Genomic DNA, 27,916 nt, shown 5'->3' on the forward strand with positions numbered 1-27,916 from the left:
TCGAGATAGGTGGAATAACGGAAATGGTTTTGGAAATGATGAATCTGAGGTATTTTTGGACAAATAGCTGTGACATGCAGGCAATTGAAAAGGAGGATCTGGGACTTGCAGGAGAGATTTATTAAGAATTGACAGTCATTTCCATAGAGATGATGAAGGAAGCATGCAAGTCCATTAAGGATGGGATAGTAGCCAATGGAGAAGAGAAGGCCCACGTTAATGAAGATGCTTATAGTGTGTCCATAGGAAGAACCGAGCAATGAGGACAGACAGAGGGATAGGTGAGAAGCGTGGGAAGTCATCAGAATGGTTGTCATAGTCATCACGGATTTCCAGTTCGCAGGTTCTGCACGTACGACGTCAACAAGTGCACTCAAGGTTCTGTTTTGGGGGAATTCTTATCCACCATATAAATTTCTTTCTCACTTCATAACATAAGGTTTTGAAGATAACATTCCCTAGACTACTTTTTAATCCAAAATTTAGGGCAAGAAGTCTTTACAAACTCTTTCACCTTTTCCGCTGGCTTCCTTTTTAAAACTCTCATTAACTCCGCCTAAAGAACATAAGGCCAGTGTCTAATAAGGTGAGATTGATGAATTAGAAAGTGTAGAAAGAAAAGAGTGAGTGCCTTCCAAAAATAATACAGATGGATTGATTTAATATTTATGAGAAAAATAGGATGTTAGAAATGTCTAGGGAAGAAAAGTGTTAAATGAAAGCATGGGAACCTTGGAAAGTTTAGTAAGAAGCTTGAGAAAGGCTTTTGGGTTTACAATTTGGGAGATCATTTGTTATTCACCCTTAAGAGCCCAATTTCAATGGAATACAGTTGAGAGTAAAATTGTCAAATGAAGAATGTTGATTGACTGGTACAGGAGCTCCCTAGAGGCAATATAATGAGGTGGAAGATTGCCTCACGATGATAAAAATATGCATCTTTTAAAGAGAGCAAGTAGAGGGGACAGGAAAAAATGATGGATGAAGCAAGGTTTATAAAAAGTAAGAATAAGCTAGAACAGGAAGTTGAGGACTACTAAGTAGCTTTGGATACATTCTGTTCTTTTCTGAGAGCACAGGAGATGGAAAATGGTGCCTGAAAGAATATTTTGAAGTTAGAGGAGGAAGCTGAAAGATCTTGCACATAGCTGGTCACTTAATCCTAAATTACTTAGAAAATACTAGCGTAGTGATGGACACTATAGAATAAGATGTTGAGGAGGGATCTTTTAATGGCTTATTAGTATATCTTCTTGTCAGAATAGGTGCTCTATAAATATGTACTGATTGACAAATCTGGATTTTGGATACCTAGAAGAATAAAATAAAAATCAAGTAAATTAACATCCAAGATGTTATCTTCTAAGGTCTTTAGTATTCAAGTATGTGATAAATGTTGAATATGATACGCAAAAAGTGACATACTAAAAAATTAGGCATGTGGGTGTTTTTTTGTAATTTAATGAAATCTCTTCCGCTAGTACAAGAGTATGTACAAATGCATAAACTGGCCAAAATATTAATCTGCATTGGTGAATGTATGTGCTCCAAATTCAAACTAAAAAGGAATATGAAATTAACTTTGGTGCTTTGCTAATAGCAGTCATTTAAAAAGCACGAAGAGATTCAAGATGGAATTATAATTTTCCATTGTAATTATGTGGTGCTGACATTTGTAATCAATTAATTCCTGCCATTTATAAAATGAGAGCAAAGACCTAGCAGGTAGAGCTAGATGACATATAATATTTTCATTCTGACCTTCATAAACATTAATGTCTAGATGGAGGAGAGGTTCATGGTGAGAGTCCTGTGTGTTACAACACAAAAGATAAAAAGGAGTTATGTGACATTGGAAGGACAGGTTGCTGTTAATTACCTTCTTTTCCTTTCATATATTCAGTCAAATTCATGAACTCTTCTGACCCTTTCAATAAACTGTTGGATACATTTTTTGGAATGAAAAAATTAAATAATTGATAACTATTTATGGCATATATATAATGCAAATCCATACAGCAGAACTTCAAATGAGGTCCTTCTCTCAAAGTAGACTTTTAAGAAAAATTATAGATAGGTATGCAGAAATGGATATTGCATTAGTAATGAAATCCATTTCTAATATTGCTCTTTGATATTTCTAGTTCTGAAATATCAATAGCAAATCAACATACAATTTTCTCATATTTGTTTACATCTGCATATATATATACAGATAATGTATATATTTACATATACAACATATATGTATATATGTGATATTTTAAAATGAATTTAATACTTTATTTGTAAGTACTTTATAGTTCTTAAAATTAGACTTTCTGAAATAAGCATGACTTAATCCTTAACAATTAAAAAAGTTTAAACTATCATGGAGACTATAGTTTTTTTTAAATCAAAAGACTAATGAGTAAAAGCAAAATGAGCAAAAACTCTTAAAAGTGTATGTTGAGGTTAGCAGATAATAACTTACAAATCCGTTACATCCACTTATTTTGTCCTCTGTCATACAGAATTGCAGGTCTGAAGTTAAATCATCATTCAATTCATGTTTATTTGTCGCTGTTTGTCAAAATAGTCGCAGGGATTGCCCAACAGGGAAGTTCTTATTCTTCTGTCAGATAGATACCCTATATGTCTTTATCAGCTGCTTTCAAAATAGAACTCTATTTATACACATACATTCATTAACTCAAAAGGAAACAAAAACACACCCTGGCATAATTTCCAAATCTCTGAAAACAAAAGTTCAGCACACCTAGAAGGCTTTGGTTAAATCTACAATTCTTTTTTCTATACAGTAATCGCTTTATGAAAAAGCAACAGTTTTGAAATGTTAACATCATGATGGGCTTATTTCTGGAAAGAACAAAGGATTTGGACTAGGACGCCTAGATCCTGGTGATTCTGCTTACCATGCCATGGAAATGGTAAATCTAAATGTTGTTGAGTTTACATTCAGAAATACAAAAGACTGCCATAGGGTTACTCCATTATTTAAACTCACTGAAGGAAAGTAAGTTATTAGTCTTTTTGGTTAAATATTTTAAATATAGGTATTCTTAATATTATAGAAGAAAATGCTTTTTAAAAGTCCCATGTTCCATCCTGGGCTAACAACTAAATTACCATAAATCTTATAATTTTTAAAGTGCTTTTTAGAGTTACCTAGATAATAGTTCCAAACTTGCACTTTCTTTTATGATAAAAATAAAAGCCTGGTACATCTTAGAAAATCACCTGTTGTCCTGCATTTTTATTGGTTAAGGAAGGTTACATCCATACCAAATGTTGTAGAATGGTTAGATTAGGTTTTATTTTTATTTTACTGAATTCTGTCAATAAGGAGAGGAACACAGAGAGCTCTACACGCTTAGAACAGAAAAACCTACTTTTTAGAAACTTTTTTTTCTTTAGGTTACCATTTGGAAGGAGACTAATGCCTTTCATCTCATTCAGGAAAATAAGATTAAGTGAAACAGGTATTTAACTTAACTTTGAAAGGCATATGCCTGCCTTTTGGATCTTATTTCATGCTTCTCTAGGTAGCCGCATTCTCCAGATTTAGGCTTTCTTTTTCCACCATAATTACTTTTATCATGTGGATTTATATGATGCAGGCCCATGGGGACTCTCTAATAGCCAATGCAACTTTTGGATAATTTTTCTATCTATTTTTCATCAGCTTATCTTAGGGGAGATAATTTATGAATGTTCAGAAGACAACCTGAGATCTTAGAATTAAACCTAATGAATATAATCGAAAAGTTATTCGCTTATTTTTAGCAATGAGTACGTTGCCTCCCTGTATAATTTTATATTGTGAAAATTAGTCCTCAGGGGGAAATTCCTTATTTGCTACAAATACACACACATTAGCTATGAATCCACAGGAGCGTGTTTGACATAATGCCGTTCTAGTTTTTATTGAGGAGCTTCAGGCTGTCAAGGACTGTGCTAGGAACAGAGCAAAGAATCCTGAACTAAACAGATGCTCTCACCTGGACCTCATGACATTAAAATCAAGTGTTGATTAAATATATAAAAACAAACAAAAAAAGGAATGAGAAGGATGTTGATGAAGATAGAAAAACCTAGTGTGGGAATCTGATCTTGTCTGGTGTGTGTGCAGTGAGGGGGCAAGGAAAGCCTCAAAACACTCAAAACATTTTGAGTTAAGAGCTGAAAGATGTGTGTGAATTAACTAGACAAAGGGAAATTGGAAAGGAAGGTGGAGATTTTCCAAGTCTCTTAAAAAGCACGTGCCAAGGCCCTGGCATACATGAGGAGTGGAAGGTCTTAGGAAAGAATGATCTTTAAAATTCGGGGGGAGAGGACAAGGAGAGCTAAATGATATGTTGCCTTTTGTAGGTTGTAATAGAATCTGTGTTTCGCTGTGCAAGTGTCTGAATTGTTCAAGAGTTACAAAGTGAGTGGGGGTGGCGTGGGGTGAGGGGTAGGGATTGGCACATGAGATGTGCCTTAGAAACGTATTCCTGGTAACATTGTGGGAGGTGAATGGGAATGGGGCAAGAAGGAAGGGGAGGAGACCGGTTAGGAGGCTGGAGTGGGATTAGCATTAGAATGAGAACCGGAGGACTCAAGGTCCATATATGAATCAGGAAGTCTTATTGTCGAATTATTCTTGTTTAGCATGTGAAAGGAAGGTGTAAAGAGTTTCTCCAGAACTTTTGGTTTCTGTTACTGGAGAACCAGTCAGGGCAAACATCATAAATTTTACTTTTAGGTAGTCTATTTTATTGGCATAGAGTTGCTTGTTAGTCTCTTATGATCCTTTGTATTTCTGTGGTGTCTGTTGTAACTTCTCTTTTTTCATTTCTAATTTTATTGATTTGAATCCTCTCCCTTTTTTTCTTGGTGAGTCTGAGTCATCAAGATGAGTCATCTCTATTTCATTTATTTCGATCTTTATGATTTCTTTCCTTCTACTATCTTTGGGTTTTGTTTGTTCTTCTTTCTCTAGTTGCTTTAGGTATAAGGATGGGTTGTTTATTTGAGATTTTTCTTGTTTCTTGAGGTAGGATTGTATTGCTGTAAACTTCCCTCTTAGAAATGCTTTTTCTGCATCCCATAGGTTTCGGATTGTCTTGTTTTCATTGTCGTTTAAATTTTACTTTTAGGCATATTACCCACAGGGTGCCTTTGAGGCATCTGTGTGAAGCAGTGGATTAGGCAGTGGAGATCTGAAAGAGATTCTCAGATAGAATATTGATCTGAGCTAGAGATATAACATTGGAAGGCATTGGTTTATTATTGACGATATGTTGAAGTTGACACATAGATGAGATTACCTAAGATGGGTATATAGCCAAGTATTCTTGAAATGCTTTCTTCCAGAAAACCTGTTGAGCTTTGTGGCCATAAGTTTAACAACTTATTTATAATTGCACCAGGAAGGCTTTAAACACTAATATTCTTTCAGGGGTTTCCACTTGGATCCAATAGAAAGAAATATAAATGTTTAAGGTCAAAAATTAATTATACCAAGAAGGGAAGAATATGTATAAGATATTTGAAAGTTTCATCTATTCGTTAACATCCTTATTGAGTCCAAATGTCATATAAACAAATAAGTTTTATAAAATGTTACAAAGATATATCCAGGTAGTTAGTGGTGAAGGTATGGGGACTGAGACATTCCAAGCAGAGGGACAAGTATGTGAGCAAAGTTGTAAAAGTATGAAACAGTGTAGTGTGTTCAGAGAACTGCATCAAAATCAGTTTTACATGTGATGAATCTGTAGCCGAATTCAAGGTGGGCTAGGAATGTAGTAGGTACAAACCAAACCAGTAGCCAGAGTCCAAGTTATGAAACTTCATATGATGTAATGAGGAGTTTGGATGTTAATATGATGGCAATGGAAATTTGGAACTTTAGAAATAATTCCCTGGCTTTAATATGGAAGGTAAATCAGAAGTGAACCCAACCAAGTCACATACCAGTCATGAGACTCTTTTACTGGTTTGAGAAAAAAATCACAAAAATCAAATTGGTGTGTTATAAATGGAAATGAAGAGGGACATTAGAGATAGAAAGGCTTTTGGTTTACTATGAGCTAAACTTTCCAGTGTGCCACAGCTAAGAAAACGAACTAATCTTGCTGTGTATTCGTAGAAAGATCCTGCCGTATGACCAGTGGTAACTGTACTCGTACCCCTCCCCACTCCACCCTGCCGTCTTCTTCTGGTCACAGCGGTCTCTTTTCCTGTGCAGAATCATTGACATCAAGGAACAATGTACAATGACAAGTAAAAACACAGTAGGGAGAGAGTAAGGCAAGTGTTAAGCATTCTGGAATCAGAGTCATGTAAAAAACTGATGCAAGAAATGGTCATGTTAACCTGCGCAGTAAAAAATAGGAGCTTCACCTAATTAAGATCAATTATAAATGGTCTGTTGAATAGGTAGGCCTGACTCAGTGCAAGTAGGAAAAGGCTTTAGTTTTCCTGCATTTCTCCTTCAAATCCAGTCATTGTCCTTATGAGCCATGCTCATCAGATGAAGTCTTGGGCAGGTATCTTAGCTTTTTTAGACTTTTCAATCGCAATGCAAATCTCAGTTTAGTACTTAAGAAATTATGATCAGTATGTAAAAATTTAAAATTCTTATCCAGTTTTAGCTTTTTCTTGGCCTGGAACCACATGGGGCAGGGGATCATCTTGGGGGCTATCTCCTCTTTCCCCCTCCTCCCTTATTTGACACCAGCTGATTTTGGTCCCTCAGGGCTGAGGAGGCATGGGGAGAAGTGAGGTCAGCTTCTGGGACGAAGTTGCCTTACTGGCACAAGAACAGTCTGCGGTTGGGTTGCTCTGATGGCAGGTCCAAACGGGGCTTTTGTGGTTCTCCTGAGGCCTTTGGCCAAAGCTCCTTGATGCCTCAAGCCTCAGGCTGGCCACTAGGGCTCTGACCCAGGCCCTGGGGTCCTGAGGGCCACCATCTCTCACGGTTCCATGTCCCCTTAGGAACACAGCCCTCCTGAGTGTGAACTTAGAATGGCCATAAGTTTCATTCTTTAGGGTCTATATCTCATCCGCAGAAAATAAGTACCTCTTAGGATTGGGATAAGTGTGGCCTGTTCTCATCTCAACCCTCTTTGTCTTTGCTCTGCTGTTTTTTTGATGATGTTTTAAGCATTCGCCAAATGCAGCCCCCATGTCTGAGCACAGCTGTCTGGGTCGTTCACCCGAGCTCTCCTCACTGAGCTGGATGTGGTGAGGGAAGTAACACAGCACCCTTGTATCTCTACACAGAGGAGGTCTCATTGCTTCTGTTTCTTCCACCTGCTCCCTCCTCCACTCTTTATACAGCTTGCAGACGGGTGATGAACGAATGATAACAAAACCTCTTTAGCACACAGACGATTGCTGATCTAGAACTTGCCTTGTGAAGTGGAGGTGTTTTATATCATTGTAATGTTTAAAGGCTTTGGGACCTCAAGAAAAATAAAGAATCCCAATATTATAGCCAGTGTCACAAAATAATTAGACATTACAGGGAGTCAGATTTCAAATTGCCTTACTAATGGGTAGTTCTTGTTTTCATAGACGAATAAACTGCTTTAGGAAGTTCTGAGTCCTTTTTTGCTAGACACCGTTCAAGAAAGTTTCAGGAATGACCTGTTAGTCAGTGCAGTTGCCCAGAGCTGCACAATTAGAAGGGCCTGTGCTTGTTTTAATGCTCTGATGTCACCTTCTTGAAGTTATTCATAATTTGTTAATAAGAGGCCCTGCTAAGAGGCCCTGCATTTTCATTTTGCCCTTAGCCCCACAAATTAGGTAGCCAGGCCTGATTAACATTGTTGCACTATGTGGGTTGGAAAATTAGAATCCAGAAGATTGAGAAAATCCTCCCTTTAAATTTTATTAATCTAAAAACAATGTTAATTCCAAGGAACATTGTTATATGTTTGTGAACTATTTGATATGCTTTAAAGTTTGTGAATGTAATTATTATAGTAAAAAAATTAAGATTGAGTCGCTTTTTCATTGATTCTGTAAGGTTTTTTAATGTGTTTTATTTTTACTAGTAACTTTTCTTCCATGAAATATGATATGATTAAAATGTGTTATATGCAATATTCAAGGATTACTACAAACATTTGCTTTACTTCTTACACTGACTACAAAATTGAGAGGGCACAATTACATTCAGCAAAATAATCTCTAAAAGTCATTGCTACATTTCTAAATAATGATTTGGTATTCTATTAATATAAGCATCCTTATTGCTAGAGAAATTCTGATGCTGTCTTTTTCCCCCTTTAATGGGATTCAGTTATAATTGACTTTCATTTTTACTCATTCTTTCTTGGAAGGGAAACATCTGGGAACAGATTTTACGAATACCCTTCATCTTGGAAGTAATTAATGCGGTTCCCTTCATTATCTCAGTAAGTCCGAAAAGAGTCTTTAAAAGAAATAAGTTTTTTATTAGACATAAAGTCTTTAAATCTAAATAGTAATAGATAACATATTAGCTCAGATGAATGAATTTAGACTTTGTTATTGTTTTAAATCATGGTATTAAAAACGAAATAGTAAAATCAGTTGGGTAACTGGATTGTGAAATTAAGTGAAAATTAATGAGATTTAGTACAATTGCAAGATGAAATGCTTTTAGAAATATATACTCTAGAGGTGCCATTTTAACAGACCAGGAATGAATCATTCCATTTCTTGTGTATATTGTGGAATTAAAAAAAAATAGAAACCAAGTAAAACCAAGTATTTATAAAAGTTTCTTATGCTAAGAATATGTTTATCTCGAGCTTAACCACAGGATTTCCTAAGTCCAGTTCTCTTTTTACTAAGAAAGTTGCCGTCAGCCAGACAACTAGTAATTTGCTTCTTTATCAAAGTCTGTGGAGGACCAATTCCACAGTGATCCTGTTTTAACTACAAAGTATGTAACTAGCACCTTCCCTTTGCAAAATTAGGTCTTAATCTCTATTTGATAAAGTTACAGTAATATCTGTTGGTAATATGCTTTCTAAACTTTGTTTGTTTGAATTTTATTTGGAAAATTATGAAAAGAAGTCAATATGATCTGAAGCTGTTGCTCAGTTCTGACAATTATTTTAATTTGAGTGATTTATCTAGAGGAGCAACTGGCCCCAGATTGAATGACTGGCTAAATTAAACATAATTCCAATGGAGTACAGTTCCCCAATGTCACTAAGAATGTTTGCATCTGCAGAGACTAAGTGGTAATGCTATGAAAAACTAAAGCTCTGTCTCCTTGCATCTACTTTTTACTTTCAGCTGCAGGAAAGAAAGAGGTGATGTCTATTATAAACTGTCACACTAAAAGATTTAGTGATCAAATTAGCACAGTTATAGCTGACATCCGGTGAGGGCTGACTATTTTCATTCTGCTTCTACAATAATTTTCCAAAGAATTTTTCCTTAAGTAAGACTTAGAGAATGAATGAAAAGATCCTGTCTGCTCCTTGCATTTCAATAGTCATATGAGTTTAAAGTATTTGCCACATGTTTTAGATCATTCTATTGTTTTTCATAACTTATTTCTGTTTCACATTTCTTCTCAATCATATCGATTTCTTGCTCTGAGATAAAAGTTTAGTTTTGATTTGTTTTCCAGATATTCTGGCCTTCCTTAAGAAATCTATTTGTCCCAGTCTTTCTAAACTGTTGGCTTGCCAAACATGCCTTGGAAAACATGATTGTAAGTATAAAAGACAAGTGTAAAGACAAAAATATTTTTCAACACTCCATTATTTCTTACCTCATTAAAGTGATGTGTTGCATAAATGTCTAAGCTAATAGATCCCAAGTCGGCTTATACCCTAAGGAGAATGAAAAGTCATAAAATGCCCATATTGCCAAGTCCCTTCCTTCATAAGGCCCTACGAGCTGGTAAACAGAAATAGTTCAGATATTCCAAATATCACCAAACCAAAGCTAACTGCTGTTCGGACTGGTCCAACTAGTTAGCCAATTTCCTGAAGACAAACAGCCTTCCCTTCTAAGGCAATCTCTTGATGTATAACGGGACCCCTGGTTTTAAGGCTTCAGGAGGTAACATTGTCAAACTGTTCTTAACTGTAGGTAGTCTCACAGTCCATAAATATCTATGGGCTTTTGTAAGACCCTATATTGGAGCCAGAAGGCCCTCATGTAAAGTCACCTTTTTAGGCCAGGTTGGGTTGGTAGTAGGATATTAGGAGGGAGAAAGGGAAGCAGGAAAGAAGAGATGCAGAACTCAGAGATGTGCCACAGTTGCGTTTTGCCCAAGGCTGACCCTGTTCAGAGGACTGATTTATTATTATGACCAAAATCTCTTTGCTATAATAGACTTGGACACTTATGAGTGAGCTTGCTGCTTGGTGATTTATTCTACAGGTGTTAATAGGAGTCCACTCTATGTTAAGTGCTGTGATAAGATAAGCAAATGATTCAGCTTCTTTGCTAATGTCTTCATCTTCACAAGAGAATAAAAGTACCTACATACAGGCTTGCTGTGAGAATTAAATGAAATTATATATACATGCATATATATGTATGTGTAAAATCTTGTATCTGGCATAAACATAGTAAGGGCTCAATATTATTAATTTTATTACACAGAAATTAAATTTGTTTGGAGGCAAACTTGCTTTTCTCTTAAATAGCTTTTTTTTTTTTTTTTAACATCTTTATTGGAGTATAATTGCTTTACAATGTAAATAGCTTTTAACAGAAATTACGACACAAGTTGTGGCCAAAAGGAATATCTGGATAACATTTGAATATTCACAACCAGATGAATATTTCTAAACATCTGTGTTAAGTAACCACTGGAGCCTCATGAAAGTTCACGTCTAAGAAGGGGAGACTGTAGCCTGTGGATGGTTTGTGGAAACATCAGTCTGTCTTAACTGTCCAAAAAAATACTATTTCACTAAATATAGATTGCCTAAATTCCTAATGAAAAAAAAATACTCCAGGAAAAAAAAAATAAACGTCTTTGCTAATTTGCATTTGTTAGCTGTTGGAAAAAGTAACCTAACCAAGAGAGGAATTATTAGTCAATCGTTGAGAGTAGAAGTAGTGCTTGCATTGTTAATTTAGGATTCATTTTCCATCATAGCTCTCTATTTTACTTCTCCTCTCCCTGGTTGCTAAATTTTAATTTATTTTTCTGTTCATTAACACCTCTGTTAGAAGAAAGTAAGAGATGCGAGGTGAAATTCTAGTCAACTTAGTTTGTTTTTGTTATAGTTTTGGTTAAATGTGTGGTAGAGAAAGATAAACTATGGCTCATTGAGACTTTGCTTGTATTGATGAAGTTATTTATCTCACGCAGTCCTGATATGCAGACTGTTAAAATGTTACTATAAAAAATTTATACAACAGGAAACCATAAAATAAAACATTATACAAAACTACAAACCTTCCACACAGACTAAGCACTAGTAATAATTTATATTCTTCTAATATTTTCTATGAAAACACACACACACAAAATAGTATGTTTAATTTTATAATTTAATTTTTTTGTCATATAATAGTATGTGGTGGACAGGTTCCTATGTCATTAAATATTCCTGTTCAAACCATTTTTAATGGATGCATCTAAATCTGCTATCTAGTTTTGATCAATTTATTTAACCATTTTTCTATTGCATTTTTAGTTACTTTAATAGTAATGGACATTCATTATTTCACGTAATAAATATTAAAATTTTGTAAGAAAGATGAACATACATAAGTATTCGATTTCCATCTCATAATTTTCATGTGGTTAGCTTTTAGAAATTATGTTACGGGGTAAATACTAATTAAATGAATGAATCCATGAAGTAGAAAGGGCATACTTTTGTGAATTTTGACCTGTATTACCAAATTACTTTCAAGAAATTTATAACAAATTACATGAGCAGTATTATATATGAGTGCTTGTTTTTTGCATATTAAATAACAGTGGGTATTATTATTTTCAATGTTTTTCAATTGGAAAATAAAATTATATCTTGAATTCACATTTCTCTTAATATGAATGAAATTAATCTAAAAATGTTCATTGGCTATATAATTTTTTATTTTTATGATAAATCACTTGGCATAATTCATGTTATTTTTCCTGATTCAGAGAATGAGATATGGTTGTAGTTTGATCCAGCTATTACTTTCCCCTTAATTGAACATATTATTTTCTGATCTTTTAAAATTAGAATTTTCCACAAGAGAGCATACTCACCGTGGAGGGCTTTTGGGGAGTCAGTGTAACAACTCTACAGATGTTTGTAAGGCGAGTAAACTAAAATTTGGTGCTTTGGTGGTCTCCCATAGTATTACCTTGGTAATATGACTGTTACAGTAAGGTTATATAGACCAAGGCAAAAACGAAAATATGCTGCTATATCCATTTAAAGTATATGTGTTGAGTATGCACAAGATAGTTGAAATGTAATACATAGTAATAAATGTAACAAAACTCCTGAATATGTAGTATCTATCAAAATTTTAAATATGCTTGTTCTGTATTATTTCAGAATGATCTACACAGAGCCATTCAGCGTACACAGTCTGCAATGTTTAATCAAGTTTTGATTTTAATATCTACATTACTATGCCTTATCTTCACCTGGTAAGATCATACATATCAGCATTTTTATTATGTTTTGTTTTAATTATAGTTCTACAAAAACATGTAATAAACCACTTTAATTAAGATTTGGCTACAGTAAATGAATAGATAAATATTCACCATAAAAGGTAATGGTCACCTGTAGAAATAGAAGTAAAATCCTTACTTCAGTCTTAAGGAAAAAAACAAGAAAGCACATCAACCATTTGGTATTGATATTTACTGCAGCTCTGAGGTTTTCCTAAATGCTATAAACAACCAGATCACAAGAATTTGTACTGCAGGCCACAGTTGTCTAACAATAATTTTTCCTTCAAACTGCTGGCATGGGGGTGCCCTCATCTTTCCATAATCTTCAAAGCAGAACTGCTGTTGAGAACACTGTCCCTGCCCTTCCCTGTCTGCCTGCCCCTCCTCCCCCGATGTTCTCTCAGGCATCCAGGCAGAAAGCGAGGGCAGACAGGACAGTGCGAGGCAACTGGTACGTTGCTTTATTATAGAAAACAGTTTTTTGTTTATGAACTAGTTTTTTATTTTTTTTAAACATCTTTATTGGAGTATAATTGCTTTACAATGGTGTGTTAGTTTCTGCTTTATCACAAAGTGAATCAGCTATACATATACATATGTTCCCATATCTCCTCCCTCTCCCATCTCCCTCCCACCCTCCCTATCCTACCATTGTAGGTGGTCACAAAGCACCGAGCTGATCTCCCTGTGCCATGCAGCTGCTTCCCACTAGCTAGCTATTTTGCATTTGGTAGTGTATATATGTCCATGCCACTCTCTCACTTTGTCACAGCTTACCCTTCCCCGTCCCCGTGTCCTCAAGTCCATTCTCTACATCTGCATCTTTATTCCTGTCCTGCCCCTAGGTTCTTCATAACCACTTTTTTTTTTAGATACCATATATATGTGTTAGCGTACGGTATTTGTTTTTCTCTTTCTGACTTACTTCACTCTGTATGACAGACTCTAGGTCCATCCATCTCACTACAAGTAACTCAATTTCGTTTCTTTTTATGGCTGAGTAATATTCCATTGTATATATGTGCCACATCTTTTTATCCATTCCTCTGTCAATGAACACTTAGGTTGCTTCCATGTCCTGACTATTTTGTAAATAGAGCTGCAATGAACATTGTGGTACATGACTCTTTTGGAATTATGGTTTTCTCAGTGGTTTGCCCAGTGGTGGGATTGCTGGGTCGTATGGTAGTTCTATTTTTAGTTTTTTAAGGAACCTCCATACTGTTCTCCATAGTGGCTGTATCAATTTACATTCCCACCAAGAGTGCAAGAGGGTTCCCTTTTCTCCACACCCTCTCCAGCGTTCATTGTTTGTAGATTTTTTGACGATGGCCATTCTGACTGGTGTGAGGTGATACCTCATTGTAGTTTTGATTTGCATTCGTCTAATGATTAGTGATGTTGAGCAGTATTTCTTCTTTTGGAATGAGAAATGATGCACTGCCCATATGGATTCATGCAGAGCCTTACTAGAGAAAAAAAAATGTGAAAATCAAAAAATGAGGTAGAATGATATGTCTGTTTTTCAACTTAATTATGTGTAATTGTGCTCTGACCTGGATTTGACCTACTGAGAAAGAGAAAAAGCTAATTAGGAAGTACTACAGTAGGAAGAATGCCTTCATCACTAGTACAATACTATTTTTAGATTAAAGTATAGCTATAGATATATGTATGTAAATATAGTTGTAGGTACAGCAATATAACAACTATTACACCTAAGTAGTATGCAATTAATACCTCTATTAAATGGATTTAAAATATGTTTTATTCCATACTTTTATATTTAAAAAGTAAACATTTTAGGATATTCCATGCCTTTAAACATAAAATACCCCTTTAAAATGGACACAATGCCATCTTACCATTTAATTTTTTTTTAGTCTTCACAAATTGTTTTTATTATTTACCTAGTAAGTATCTAACTGCATAAATTTGAAATCCTAACAGTAATGCCTTCTCTTCTAATGTCACAAAAAGTTCTTAATTTTAAGATACATAATTTAGATAATTTAGGAATTTTCTCATTTTACTTAAGGAAAAGTATTATTTAAAATTTTTATATACCTGTGCACATGCTACTTTCTCAATTACTGGAAAATTACAAACAGTAAAATGAATGAGTCTAAATAATATGGGAGTCTGTTAAAGTAAATTTGCTAAAGAGGTAATTGAAATTTTAATGCAAAAGTAAGGACAGATTATTTTTGTATGATAACACTTAGTCCAGTACTTTGGTTCTCGAGGCATCCTCATCACAGTGAACTACCCACAATGGGCTCTCTATTTGCTGTTACTTTCTGCCTATACATCTATTACTTGAGTAATTTTTATTTTCAAAGGAAACAACTACACAAATTTTGCCACTTTCTTATGCCACAGTGCTGTGCTAGATAAAGGGTTTTCATGATCTATATGTAATTTCTATTATGCAGTTTATTTGTCACTTTAATCATTTGTGTTTCACTTTTTGTTTTATTTGCAATTATAGTTACTTTGTTGTTGTTGTGTGTATGTGTGTTTAAACTTTAGACATTTGAGTGGTAGTTTTGACAGATACTATCTAATGTTAAAACTGTCACCAATACGTGGATATGAGTCTACCTTTTAACATGCAATTATAATATAGAGTTAGTTTAGGTACATAAAATGTTATTGTTTTTAATCACACGTACTCGATACATTTACATTAATATGTTTTAAAATTATAATATCAAGGATGGAAAAGCTGAAGTTTGATTTCTTTGTGTATTCTTCTCTAGCATTACAAGCGAAATATCTTCATAAATCATGATCATCATAGTAAGGTAGAATAAGTCTTATTCAAATTCACCATTGATGGTTGGGTTACCTACAAGAAAAATATGAACAATGATACATTACTTATGCTGTATCATCAGGCTATTTTACCGAAGAGTTACACTACACATATTATAAAAGACAAATATACACAAAGATACAAGAACTTACACAAATAGAAACATCTAGGTAGTCTGTCCAAGATTGTTACATCAGCTTAATACTGTTGGAGACAAAGTTTGCTTATATCTTGTTTTCAGCCATTCTCAAAACAGGGTTTCCATGCTTTAGTATGGCTGCTTTGCTCTTGCCATTACGTCCTTACTCCATCCTTAGGAAAGAAGAATATAAGGCACAACCCAGAAATTGTGTGCATAACTTAGGCTAGATTTGGTCATATACCCACACAATAGCTGCAGGGGATCTGCAAAAAATGTAGTCTGTCGGGGCAACAAATACCCAGTTGAATATTATACTATCAGGAAAAAGAAAAATGTGATGCTGTGGAACAATAAGCAGTCTCTGGCAATGATAAGTCATGAACGTTTACATGTACACTGTTTGTTTAAAACTCAAGGCTATACTAATCTGGAGGCCTTGGGCAAATTACTTATTTATCTAGCCTTGTTTTCCACATCATTAAATGAGTACAATATTAATCACCCTATAAGATTTTTGTTGTTTGTGTTTTTTCAAATGAGGATTAAATTGGATATGTTTATAAAATGTCTATCTAACAGAGGGCATGGCATATGGTGTGAGCACTCCAAAAATTTTAATTTCAGAAGTCCTCTTTATACAAGATGATTGAATTATCATGTGAACCTGTAAAAAGAGATTTACTCTAAAATGTTTAAGCATAGTAATTTGTTAATAATACTATGAAACTGAATCAGGATGCCTAAAAATGACTCTAGGCAGCAGACAGGGGACTGACTACTTTTTTTTTTCCTTCCAGTTTTATTGGGAAATAATTGACGTACAGCATTATACAAATGTAAGGTGTATAGGATAATGATTTGCTTATATACATCATGAAATAATTGCCATGATAAGTTTAGTGACATCTATCATCTCATATAAATATAAAATAAAAGAAAAAATTTCCTTGTGATGGGAACTCAGGATTTATTCTCTTAACAATTTTCATATATAACAGAGCAGTGTTAATTATATTGATATTAATCCTGATTTACATTACATCCGTGGTACTTATTTATCTTATAACTGGAAGTTTGTACCTTTTGACCGCCATCATCATCATACAAAGATACTACATTATTATTGACTATATTCCCCATGCTGTACATTTCATTCCCATGACTCATTTATTTTGCAACTGTAAGTTTGTACCTCTTAATTCTCCTCATCTATTTCGTACAGTCCCCAGACCCCCTCCCCTCTGGCAACCACCTGTTTGTTTTCATATATTTGTTTTGTTTTTTTAGATTCCACATATAAGTGAAATCATACATTATTTGTCTTTCTCTGTCGCACTTAACTTAATACCCTCTGGGTTCAGCCATGTTACCACAAATGGCAAGATTTCATTCTTTTTTATGACTGAGTGGTATTCCATTATATATATATGTATATATTTGTGTGTGTATATATGTACATATTTTTATATGTATATTTGTAAATATGTGTATTATATATATTTGTATCTATGTATATATAATGGTATATATGTATATATACACACATATATATATATATTCCACTGTGGTGAAATTAGTCATAATTAATTGCTGTTAAGTTGTTTCATAGAGCAAGTCTATCATTGCTTTACCAAATCAGAACTTTTAATACATACATTAAATTTTAAGCCCCAAATGATTCAGGAACTAATATTTGATGAAATGGCTCTGTTGTTCATGGATCTCACAATCTTAATATTACCTGTTTGGAAAGCTGCTGTATGGTTTTAAAATGTATCTTGTCTTCAACATTATGAACATTAAAAAGGACTATCATTAAGCATTCGTCTATAAAAGACACCATGCTCAGTGCCAAACTGAAATAAAAATGAGGCTACTGACCCCTTCCTGTAGGGAATGTGCTCAGAATTGCTTTTCCTGTCATTGTAATGGAATTGGACTAATCTTCCCGCATGTCGGCTGTGTGCCCCTCTAGCTCAGTAGTGCACAGTTCCAAGACAGCTGGAAATTGTGATTCAGCCTGTGTCTCTGGAACAAAGCAGAGACAACTGGTCCATCTGGTAATTAAGTGCATGACTTTAGCTTAATTATCAGCATATTCTAACCAATAGTAAGTACTCTAATTTATAATGCATTTGGTGTTTCTAATTTTACACTAGTAGATTTTTTTTGCACCTACTTTGATTCAAATTTTTTATTTGAATATGTATTACATATTTTCATATTATTTTGTAGAGTTATAAAGCAAAGAGCTATATTAGGTTAGTGGATATTTTGTGTTTTAGTCCAATGTAAAAAAATTTATTTTACCTCCTCAGTCTTATTTAAAGAGAAAATGAACCTATTTATTTATTGTTTAAAATATGATCTAGTTAAACATTATTAGCATGCTTAATTCAAAAGTATTTGGGATTTTCTTGTGCATCTTTGATTAATACTTATTGAATACTGGATGCTTAAGTTCTTGAACTCAATTTACTGAATTGACTCTTAGGGCAAAGAGCTACTTGGGAAGTGGACAGTGAGAAGCTAAGTACTGTAGTTTGGAGAAAGTATTATAACATATGGTCTAGCAGTATAGCACCATCATGATATTTGATTACTAGTTTTGTTAGGTCACATTTGTTTTGCTTATATTACAAATGAACGACAGAAAGTGCATTTGTCTAAAGATCTGGCAACTGACTAACAGTCCCCAGGCTTGTTTCACACTAGAACAAATAGAAAACTATTTGTCCCAACTCAATTTTGCATACGTGAGCAGCCAAGTTTTAGGCAGTTAATTAACCAAGTAAGCTGAATTCAAATTGAGGAAAGCAGAATATGGTTATTGAATATATATAAATAATAATTATGTAATTATTATTAATATAAAAATCTAAGAAGCATGGTTTTGAATTAAAATTCTGCAACAAATAAGCAATTTTTGAAATATGACAATAATGTACAGTTATTTTCAAACATCAAATACTGAGAATAATGGCTAACATTTCAAGAGTTTCCTATGTGTTAGGCACTTTTCTGAGCACATGTATTAACTAATTTAACCTTTAACAGCTTATAAGATAAGTTCTATTGTCCTTATTTTATAGATGAAGAAACTTTGAGGCACAAAGTAGTTAAGGAATTTGCAAAAAAAGTAAAACAGCTAAGTATATCTATCTTAAATATCCACTTATCTACTGTAAGCTGTGCTAAAACTTCAGGAAAAAATAAAGGCATTACCTACAAATGAATAAGAATCAATCTGATATCCATGTTCTCATCTGAGTTAAAAGTTTCTAAAACACAGTTCACAAGTTTCCAAGAAAAATTGATTTAGAACCTAAACTTTAATAGAATTTAAGCCCTCATTGAATTATGAGAATAATGTAGTTATTTTCAGATATACAAGAACTTAGAAAGTATGCTACCTATGTAGTATTAAACATGTATTACAAAAATAAGAAAAAAAAAGGTAAAGGAAAAAAAAATATGAGAAGCAGTGGTATATGCAACAGCTACTCATTGGATCTGGCTCTGGGAAACCCCATCTCACACTTCATTTTATCAGAAGTGTAGTTGAAGATTTATCCAAGCAGAGGCAGAGACCTCATTTTTATTGTCCGTGGTGAAGACACCTAGCCAAGGGAGGTTTCCACTTAGAAGCTGGGGTAAAGGTGTGAGAGAAAGCCAGTTGTCATACTACACTAATTGAGAATCAACGACTTCTGATGGTCTTTAGGAGAATAATAGTTCTGCAGGAAAGGCTCTGTGACTTTGGTTTTATACTACTCAAGATGGTCAGTTATGTATGAAAGCCATCAACTGATAACCTCAAAAATGAATACACGTAGCGAGTGTGACACATGTGAGGTCTCCTTGAAAAAATTACCTTAGGACAAAATCTACAAAATTAAGAAATAAAATTAAGGAAAATAAAGAAGTCTTGATAAAAGATTTGAGGTAAGAGATAAATCAGTTTACTTGTGGCAGCAGACATGAATGCTCTGTTCCCAAAGAGATCCTAAAATGTCATCATAATAGTAATTATAGTTAATACTTATTTAATGTTTACCTTCTTTGCCAGCCAATTTTTTTATTGCTTTATGTGTAATAAATTGTTTAATTTTGCACAACAACCTTCTATGGTAGGTATTATTCTCATTTTACAGAGAATAAATGTAACATTCTTTTAATGTTAAAGAAAACTGAGGCACAGAAAGGTTAGACGGAAAGATAAGCCTTAGTTTATCCAAAGTCTACGATTAGTAAGAAGCAGAGCTCAGTTCTGGACCTAGGCAAATTGGTTGGTTCCAGAGCCCACCTCCTTAACCTTTGTAGTATTTTTTGTATGAAGTTCTAGAAGTCATTAACCTAGATATATAAAAATTATAATCAAACTAAAAACTCAAATAGAATTATGATAATTTGCTCATTTCTATTGTGAATTTTAAATTACTGTTTAAAGTAGGATAATAGTTTAATAAGACATTAAGATGACACTTTCTTCATTTGTAAAGATATTTTGGATTAACTATAGAAAAATATTTTAGCCATTACTTTCTCTTTTGTGTGAATAGTTACTTTAAATTTAGCAAGTTTCTAATCTTTATTTTTTTAGTTTTATCAATAACAAATATGATATGTTTAGATAAAATTACCACATATATACATGATTAAAATCTGTTCAGATTATTTCCACTTACCTGTTCATCTGTCTTTCTATACTTCTATGTTTCTATAGAGATATAGATAAGAATATATCAAGTGATTCTATAAGGATATAGGGTTTTTCTTTTAACTTTCTTATACTTTCTGCTATGGTTTAAATTTTCAAAATGAATATGTGTAAGTTTTTAAAACGAAAGTCACAAAAATTAAGGGATTTAAAAAGAGGCAAAAAAATTTAACACAAAATGCAAAATGTAAGGATCACATTCAATATGATTTGTATGATTAATTTCTTTACATTTGTAAAATGATTCTCATATTAAGTTTTTTTAAATCTAAATTCCTCACCTTTCTCTCCTGCTTATCCTTTGAGTCTCGACTTTTAGATTGAAGCTCTTTTATGAAGTTTTCTTGAAGTTTATCTGAATTAATGGGAGATGCCCAAGCTTTATGTTTCTCAGTGATGGAAAAAATTATAAAATATATAATGCTTCTTTAATTATCAGTGTTTCTTGCCAAATTTTTATCATATATAACAAAGTTTCAATTTTCCTTTCTTACCATTTTATGTCCAGTATCTCTTGTGGTTGGAAAATATAAGATGCTTAACAAATGTTTGCGATCGATAGAAAATAACATTCCTGGGTTAAAAATCCCAGGACAATATCCTTATCAACTGAAGATACTTAAATATATTGTAAGCTAATCATATTCAAACCATATATTCTGAGAATGTTCTTTTAAATGCCTTCTTTTCACATTTTGGTGTCAGGTGATGGAAAGAATCTTTATAATTGTAACCTTCTAGGCCACTATGGTTTTATGAAGACATTCTAGTTCTGTTCACTTGTCAAAGAGATATAACTGGGTAGTAAAACTTCTACAACATTTTTAGTTAAAAAGAGATGCTCTCTGAAATAATTTTTATAAATTGCATACACATACCTCATAAATAGGAGCTTCCAGATAAATCAAATTTTGGCTGTTAATTTTCTCTCCATATAACTTCAGAATTTACGTCTTGAGAATTTTTCTTTTAATGTTAAAATTTGGGAGAGCAGAACAAAGTCATAAAATTACTGAAATTATCACCTCCTGTGTGATACTAGAGAGCATTGGGATACAGGTACTCTCATGCTTTTCTCTTCCCATCATCTCTTAGGATTTTTGTTTGTTTGTTTTTTCTTCTACTTCTTTCCTTGATTTTTTTGGTTCCTGAAATCTCACTTTTGTTGCTCCCATCTGATCTAAATCCCAATCCTCTCCTGAAAAGTCTGTTTATTATTTTGAAATAAAGAAAATGCATGTTTGTGCATCAGGGCATAGGGTGGGGTATGGTCACTTTTCACGAACTACTAAATTGCAGTGTATGTTGACTTCCGATCTGTGGCCTGTGGTATCAGTTACTAACCTTTTTTTGCATAGACATGAAGACAATGACCAGCAGAGCGAGAACTTGCTTTTAACAATCGAAAAATGAGATTTATTATTACTTCAAAAGCAACAATTCTCTCTAGAAAATGTAAAATCCCAACATCTCAAATGATATTAAATCCAATGGGAATCTTAGGTTTTAGGCAGACATTCTACAGGAAATACAAATGATTATTTGGAACAATTTAATTGGTATTCATTCAGTAAATACCAAATTGCAAGTTGTGGGTTGATCTGAATGCTAATGTCTGAATTACAAGCACGAAATCAAAGTGTTAGATGCTTTCAGCACAGAATGCCATTGCTAATTAAATTTTTCCAGTTAACTCTGCACAGCAATGGGATTCATAGGGAGTGCGTTGATATTTATTTATTTCTGCTATGTGACTTTTTTTTCCCCTCTGAAAACATTTCGTTGTACAAATTGACATTTACCAGGTGAAATTTGTGGTGAGAAAGTTTACAGTCTCAATATTTCCTTTCATTCAAATTAATGTTTTCCTTATAAACCTTGCCAAAGCTTAAAAAGCTTGTATAACTCAATGTATAGGTAACATATTAAAAGAAGCACATTTTAAAAAGCACTAATTACAAGTGATTAGAAATTAAGGTGCTTTTGTTATTATAGTTATAACCTATTTAAGTAAGCAAATCAATTACGATTTTTCAGTCGTTTTTAAAGAGGGTAGCATGAGAGTCTGTATTTTAAATCCTAAATAAATGTTGTTCACATTTTGTTTTAGAATTGTATAACACTAAAATTATTTTGCATGGATCTGTGTCAAAGACAGCACATAAGAATGTTTTGTAAAGAAGCAAAGCTCACAGTAGACTCTTAAATCCAGCACTCTTCATGAATCATTTCAAAAATAAACATATTTTTCTAAAAGGCAAATAATAATAAGCTAACATTGAAACTTAAAAATGTATTTAATTCATGTGAATGTAAATGAAGTATGTTTTCAGTGCCTATACTATTTTTCAGTATTGGTTTTTTAATGAAGCAGCTACATATTAACAAAACTCTATATATGTCATTTTAATAAGGTAGGTTGACCTCCTTGCAGGTTGGGGCTGAGATACTTGGTAAGTCTAATGCTGCATCTCTGTAGCTCCAACCATATGTGCACTGGGAGCTTTGTCTTGAACTGCTGCATAAGCCTTCCAAGTGCCCAGGGCCCTGTCTTCTAATTCTAGCTGTTATCATTGTTAAGAGCCCAGGTCCATCACTGCTGTGAATGGTGCAATTTGAGACCATGACTCACCTGTACTGTCTTACCTGTATTCTCAAGCTGTGAGTGCATTCCCCTCAAGGTCAGGACAAGCCACATACTGATTTATGTTACCTGCTGGCTCCTCCGTAAGAATGGTGTGTGAGACCTTGGCCAAAATACAGAGCGTTACAACAATTAAGAAATGCTCCATTCTGGTTCAATCTGTGCTGAAACTTTTTCATTTTCTGTGTGCCTTTCGCTCAGGTTGGTCTTAAACACGGTTATTTTCCGTCACTTATTAAGAACTTCTTTAATTTCTATCTTAATGACAGCTGTTGTCATACCAGAGTGACTACAGAGTTGCTTTTTTTCGGTGAGCTCTGAGGTGTGCTTGCTCTTTGGTATAATGGTAAAAATCATAAATTGGAGCAATACAATCCTGGGTTCATGTTATGCCTTTTCCATTGATTAATTCCATGACTATACCTTTAGATCATTTATTGTACACTTATAGATTTGTTAAGAGGGTAGATCTCATGTTAAGTGTTTTACTCCAATATTTAGAAGGGTTAAAAACTGAAATCCAACTGAGTAAATCTGAAGATAAATTGGCTTTCTTCAACAGTTCATGAATCGGGCGCCAGCCCATCTAGCAAATAGAAAGGAGCTCTGAAGAGCTATAGAAAAGGAAAGGTTTTCAAAGGCAGAAAGAGGGTGGGGAAAGGAAGTTTATTAGCAAAGAGTAGATTGTTTCAGGCAAGGTCACTTTCCCATGGGGGGAGGCAAGGGTCTATCCAGCAGATGACCTCACCAGGTGATTCCGGACTGACTGGTTAAAGAGTACATTCTTGGGAGAGACTAAAATTGCAGTTAAGTTTTGGTTTGCTGATATGGGGCTCAGCACAAGTGACTCCATTTGGAGCCCATGATTTCTTTTTTTAACAGAAGTAACACAGTTTTGATGACAAATTGGACGTAAGGTGAGAGAGAAAGGAAAATTGAAGATGGCTTTGAGATTTACATTTTGACTGAATGTCATGCCATATGTGAGGATAAGGAAATCTGGAAAGGAACGTGAAGAGGAAGAAAAAGAGTCCATTCTAGTTGAGACACATTTTAGAAACCTAAGGTAAGGTGTTGAGTAGCCATGTGTCTGTAGGAGCTCAGAGTTTAGGAGAAGGGTGGGGACCAGGTGGTGAATTTGGTAACCGTCAACATATGGATCAGCATTAAAGGCAATGGATTAGAAAAGAGCACCTAGGTACCGAAAAAAAAAAAAAAAAAAGAGCACCTAGGGAAGAACACAGTAGAAATTCTGATTAAAAACAAAGCAAAACAAAAACCTTAACAGGGTAGGAAGAGAGGATAAATGGCACAATTTACAAGGAGACGGGATCTTCATTTACCTCTGTATCCAAAAGAGGTGGCAGTTAAATATATAAAGTAAAAACTAGTGAAAATGCAAGGAGAACTTGATAAAAATATAATAGCAGCAGACGACTTTAATAAAGAATCATACTCAAGTGGATCCCAGAATATTTCTTATTTTTCACTTCTCCAAACATAGCCCTCTCTATACCGTCCAACCAGATGGCTGCCTATTTCAAACCATAGTCAACGTCAGAGCTTTTATAGTACATTTTCATTATAATAAAAGCATTTTCTTACCATCAAGCAACAAAGCCTATGCAAAATTCATACATCTTTTTAAAACACCATAAAATCTTTTTTTTTCTCTTTCAAAGTTCCTCCTCATTTTTTCATCTTGTCTTTCCCTTCTCATTAATTCCTTTTCAGTTACTGAACTCCTTAAATTGCTCAAACACTTTTGTGTTTCAACTGACTTTTAGCAGGGTCATGTATCATTGCTGTTCTTCTCACAACTTCCTGTTAGTAAATTCTCTAAATTATTTTATGTTATAAAATATATAATACTTTACATTTATATTTTATTTAAATAGATAGAGGGTATTGTAATTTACCCTCTTTCTGTGCTTTTGAGTATTTTGATTCAGTGTTGAGAGCCTCATTTCAGCACTGTCTCCTTTCTCTAGACCCATTGCTTATTCTGGTGGTATCTCCTGCCCCAAGGTTATAATAACTTTCACCAACATTTTGCTATGCAAATGGTATACAGAATATTTCTGATTATCCCTAATAATTCAGGCTGATTCAGCTACTTAAAATTCTTTCTCATTCCTGTCCATTAGCCCACTGAATTATATTTATTATAGGCCCTTGTTCTACCTTTATATTTAAGTTTTTGGTATTTATTTTTAGGCTTCTCATTTGCTAGCAAATTGATTTTAGGATGTTCTAAATACCTCATTTGAATTTCATATGAGCTTCTTCCCTCTAGTGTGCCAGCTGGGAAGGTGAAAAACCACTTTCAATCCCCTGCTTTATAATTAGCTTTTATATTGACAATTGAAGCACAGCCTTCTTTTCTTCAAGTCAAATATCCCCCAAGTGCTTTAATTTTTCTCTACAGGACTTTTTTGGTTTGTTCGTTTGCCTTTCACTAAATTTTCTCTATTTTCTAATTATAAAGTCAAGCAAGACCCAGTGCTGAATAAACACAAAGATCAAGATCATTTATATAAAAGCGTTTTGTTAATACATGTAAATGTAAAGTAGTAATTTTCATTGCCATAATTTAGGGGACAGATTTTTAGTTTAACAAAGAAATCGTTCTTCTTAGGCTTTATTTCTCACAGGGACCTATGCAGCTCTCTGGAGGGGCTTTAGGTAAAAACAGAAATTCATTGGATTTGAAGGTTTCTTGGTTGTGTCACTTTTTTGCTGTGACTTCAGTTAAATTATAGCTTCTCTGAGGCTTAATTTAATCATTTGTCAAATGGAGACAGAAAAACACTGCATAATCTTCAACAAAAGTTGGAGGCAGTTTTCAAAACAGACATGAAATTGGGTCATTATAACAGAAGTAGAAGAAACAATAAATCAACATAGTAGGGATGAAGTATAAACCTGATATTAAGTTTTAAGACAGCTGAGGTGGGGAGAGAAATGAATTATACTGAGCTCTCATTATCAGAAAAAAGAAAGCACACACATCCCTCAATGTAATTAATGTCCTCTTTCCCTGTTTCCTGCAGAACTCAGGAACCTCATTCTGTAGGCAGAATGATACAGAGACAATATATAAGGGTAGATGCACAATGTATATTATTTTTACAAAAATTTACATAATGGAAAGATAGCATTGGTTTTCTGCTTATTGGCTTAGTGTTCTCCTAAGCCCCCATGACAGCCTTATGACACTCTGAGGTATGCATTATATCCCTAGTTTGGAGAGGAGACCAATAAGGGCAGAGGAAAGAGTTAAGGAGTTTTGGAAGTAAGTGGGGCTCCAGGAATGAGCTCAGATTTGTTTGATCATGACCTGTCATCTTTTCTATGCATATGAGGCCTTAACAGGTGCGTGAAAGCAATTCTTTCAGGAGACAATGTGTGGTGGTACAAATTATGGTGCTTGGCAGGGTTCAACTTTATTCTAGGAGATCAATTAGAACACGTAGAGGGTGGAAAGATCATTTGTACTTTCACCTAACTTTCTCCAACATAAATTTTTTTTTCCAGACCTTTGCTAAGAATTGGCAGAGAAAGTTATCAAGGCTTTTCTTGATTTCCACGACCTGGCTACTCTATCTGCCTAGGTGAGCTCATTGATGCCTATGGCTTCCAAAACCATCTGTAAGCGGACAGCTTCAGCAGCCCAAAACATTTTTAATTCTTCTCTGTTTCCAGGCAGTTTTCACCTATATGTTCTCAATTATCCCACTGTTGACCCATCCCTTAAAAAAAGTAAAGTACCTGGAGTCATCTGGCCTGCTCCTTTTTTCTCAGGCAGAACATCCAATCTATCAGCAAGCCTACTGGCTTAAGGGCCAAGATCCCTCCAGGCACCATCCCCCTCTATCTGCACTGTCTCTACCCCTCAAACAGCCGTTGTCTCTTGCTTGGATATCTGGTCTGTCTGCTGACACCCTTGCTTTCTTACAATCTATTTCCACAGAGCAGTAAGAATATTCTTACAAGTTTAAGAACCTCCATCTTCCCCCCCAATGCACTTGGATCAAAACACCAAAAATAATTATGGGGCTGTCCACGGTCTGGCCCATGCTTACCTCTTTGACCTCAACTTATATTGTATTTCCTCTGAACCACTGGGCTGCCACACGACTGGTTTCTTTCTGTTCCTTGATGATATTATGACGATTCCTGACTTGGGTTTTCTTTTCTTTCTTTTTTTTAGCATCTTTATTGGAGTATAATTGCCTTACAATGGTGTGTTAGTTTCTGCTGTATAACAAAGTGAATGAGCTATACGTATGCATATATCCCCATATCCCCTCCCTCTTGTGTCACCCTCCCACACTCCCTAACCCACCCCTCTAGCTGGACACAGAGCACCGAGCTGATATCCCTGTGCGATGCAGCTGCTTCACACTCGCTAGCTATTTTACAGTTGTAGTGTATATATGTTCATGCCAAACTCTCTCTTCGTCCCAGCTTACCCTTCCCCCTCTGCATATCCTCAAGTCCATTCTCTGTGTCTGCATCTTTACTCCTCCCCTGCTCCTAGGTTCTTCAGAACCAATTTTTTTTTTTAGATTCCATATATATGTGTTAGCATACGGTATTTGTTTTTCTCTTTCTGACTTACTTCACTCTGTATGACAGATTCTAGGTCCATCCACCTCAATACAAATAACTCAGTTTTGTTCCTTTTTATGGCTGAGTAATATTCCATTGTATGTATGTGCCACATCTTCTTTATCCATTCATCTGTTGATGGACACTTAGGTTGCTTCCATGTCCTAGCTATTGTACATAGAGCTGCAATGAACAATGTGGTACATGACTCTTTTTGAATTATGGTTTTCTCAGGGTATATGCCCAGTAGTGGGATTGTTGGGTCATATGGTAGTTCGATTTCTAGTTTTCTAAGGAAACTCTATACAGTTCTCCATAGTGGCTGTATCAATTTACAT

At 34.4% G+C, this 27,916-nt stretch overlaps 1 protein-coding gene across 3 annotated transcripts in view; it reads left to right on the top strand.

The window, feature by feature from the left end:
• KCNT2 (potassium sodium-activated channel subfamily T member 2) overlaps positions 1 to 27,916 on the top strand; it is a 360,211-nt gene that overhangs the window by 128,501 nt on the left and 203,794 nt on the right. For all 3 annotated transcript variants that reach the window (XM_024738205.1, XM_024738206.1, XM_024738207.1), the window contains exons 6-8: positions 8,337 to 8,411; positions 9,623 to 9,706; positions 12,516 to 12,610. In XM_024738205.1, the coding sequence (XP_024593973.1) occupies positions 8,337 to 8,411; positions 9,623 to 9,706; positions 12,516 to 12,610 (254 nt within the window). The remainder of the gene's footprint in view (positions 1 to 8,336; positions 8,412 to 9,622; positions 9,707 to 12,515; positions 12,611 to 27,916) is intronic.

This window comes from Neophocaena asiaeorientalis, unplaced genomic scaffold, assembly GCF_003031525.2.
Source record: "Neophocaena asiaeorientalis asiaeorientalis breed wild unplaced genomic scaffold, Neophocaena_asiaeorientalis_V1.1 scaffold25, whole genome shotgun sequence".
Classification (NCBI taxonomy): Eukaryota; Metazoa; Chordata; class Mammalia; order Artiodactyla; family Phocoenidae; genus Neophocaena; species Neophocaena asiaeorientalis.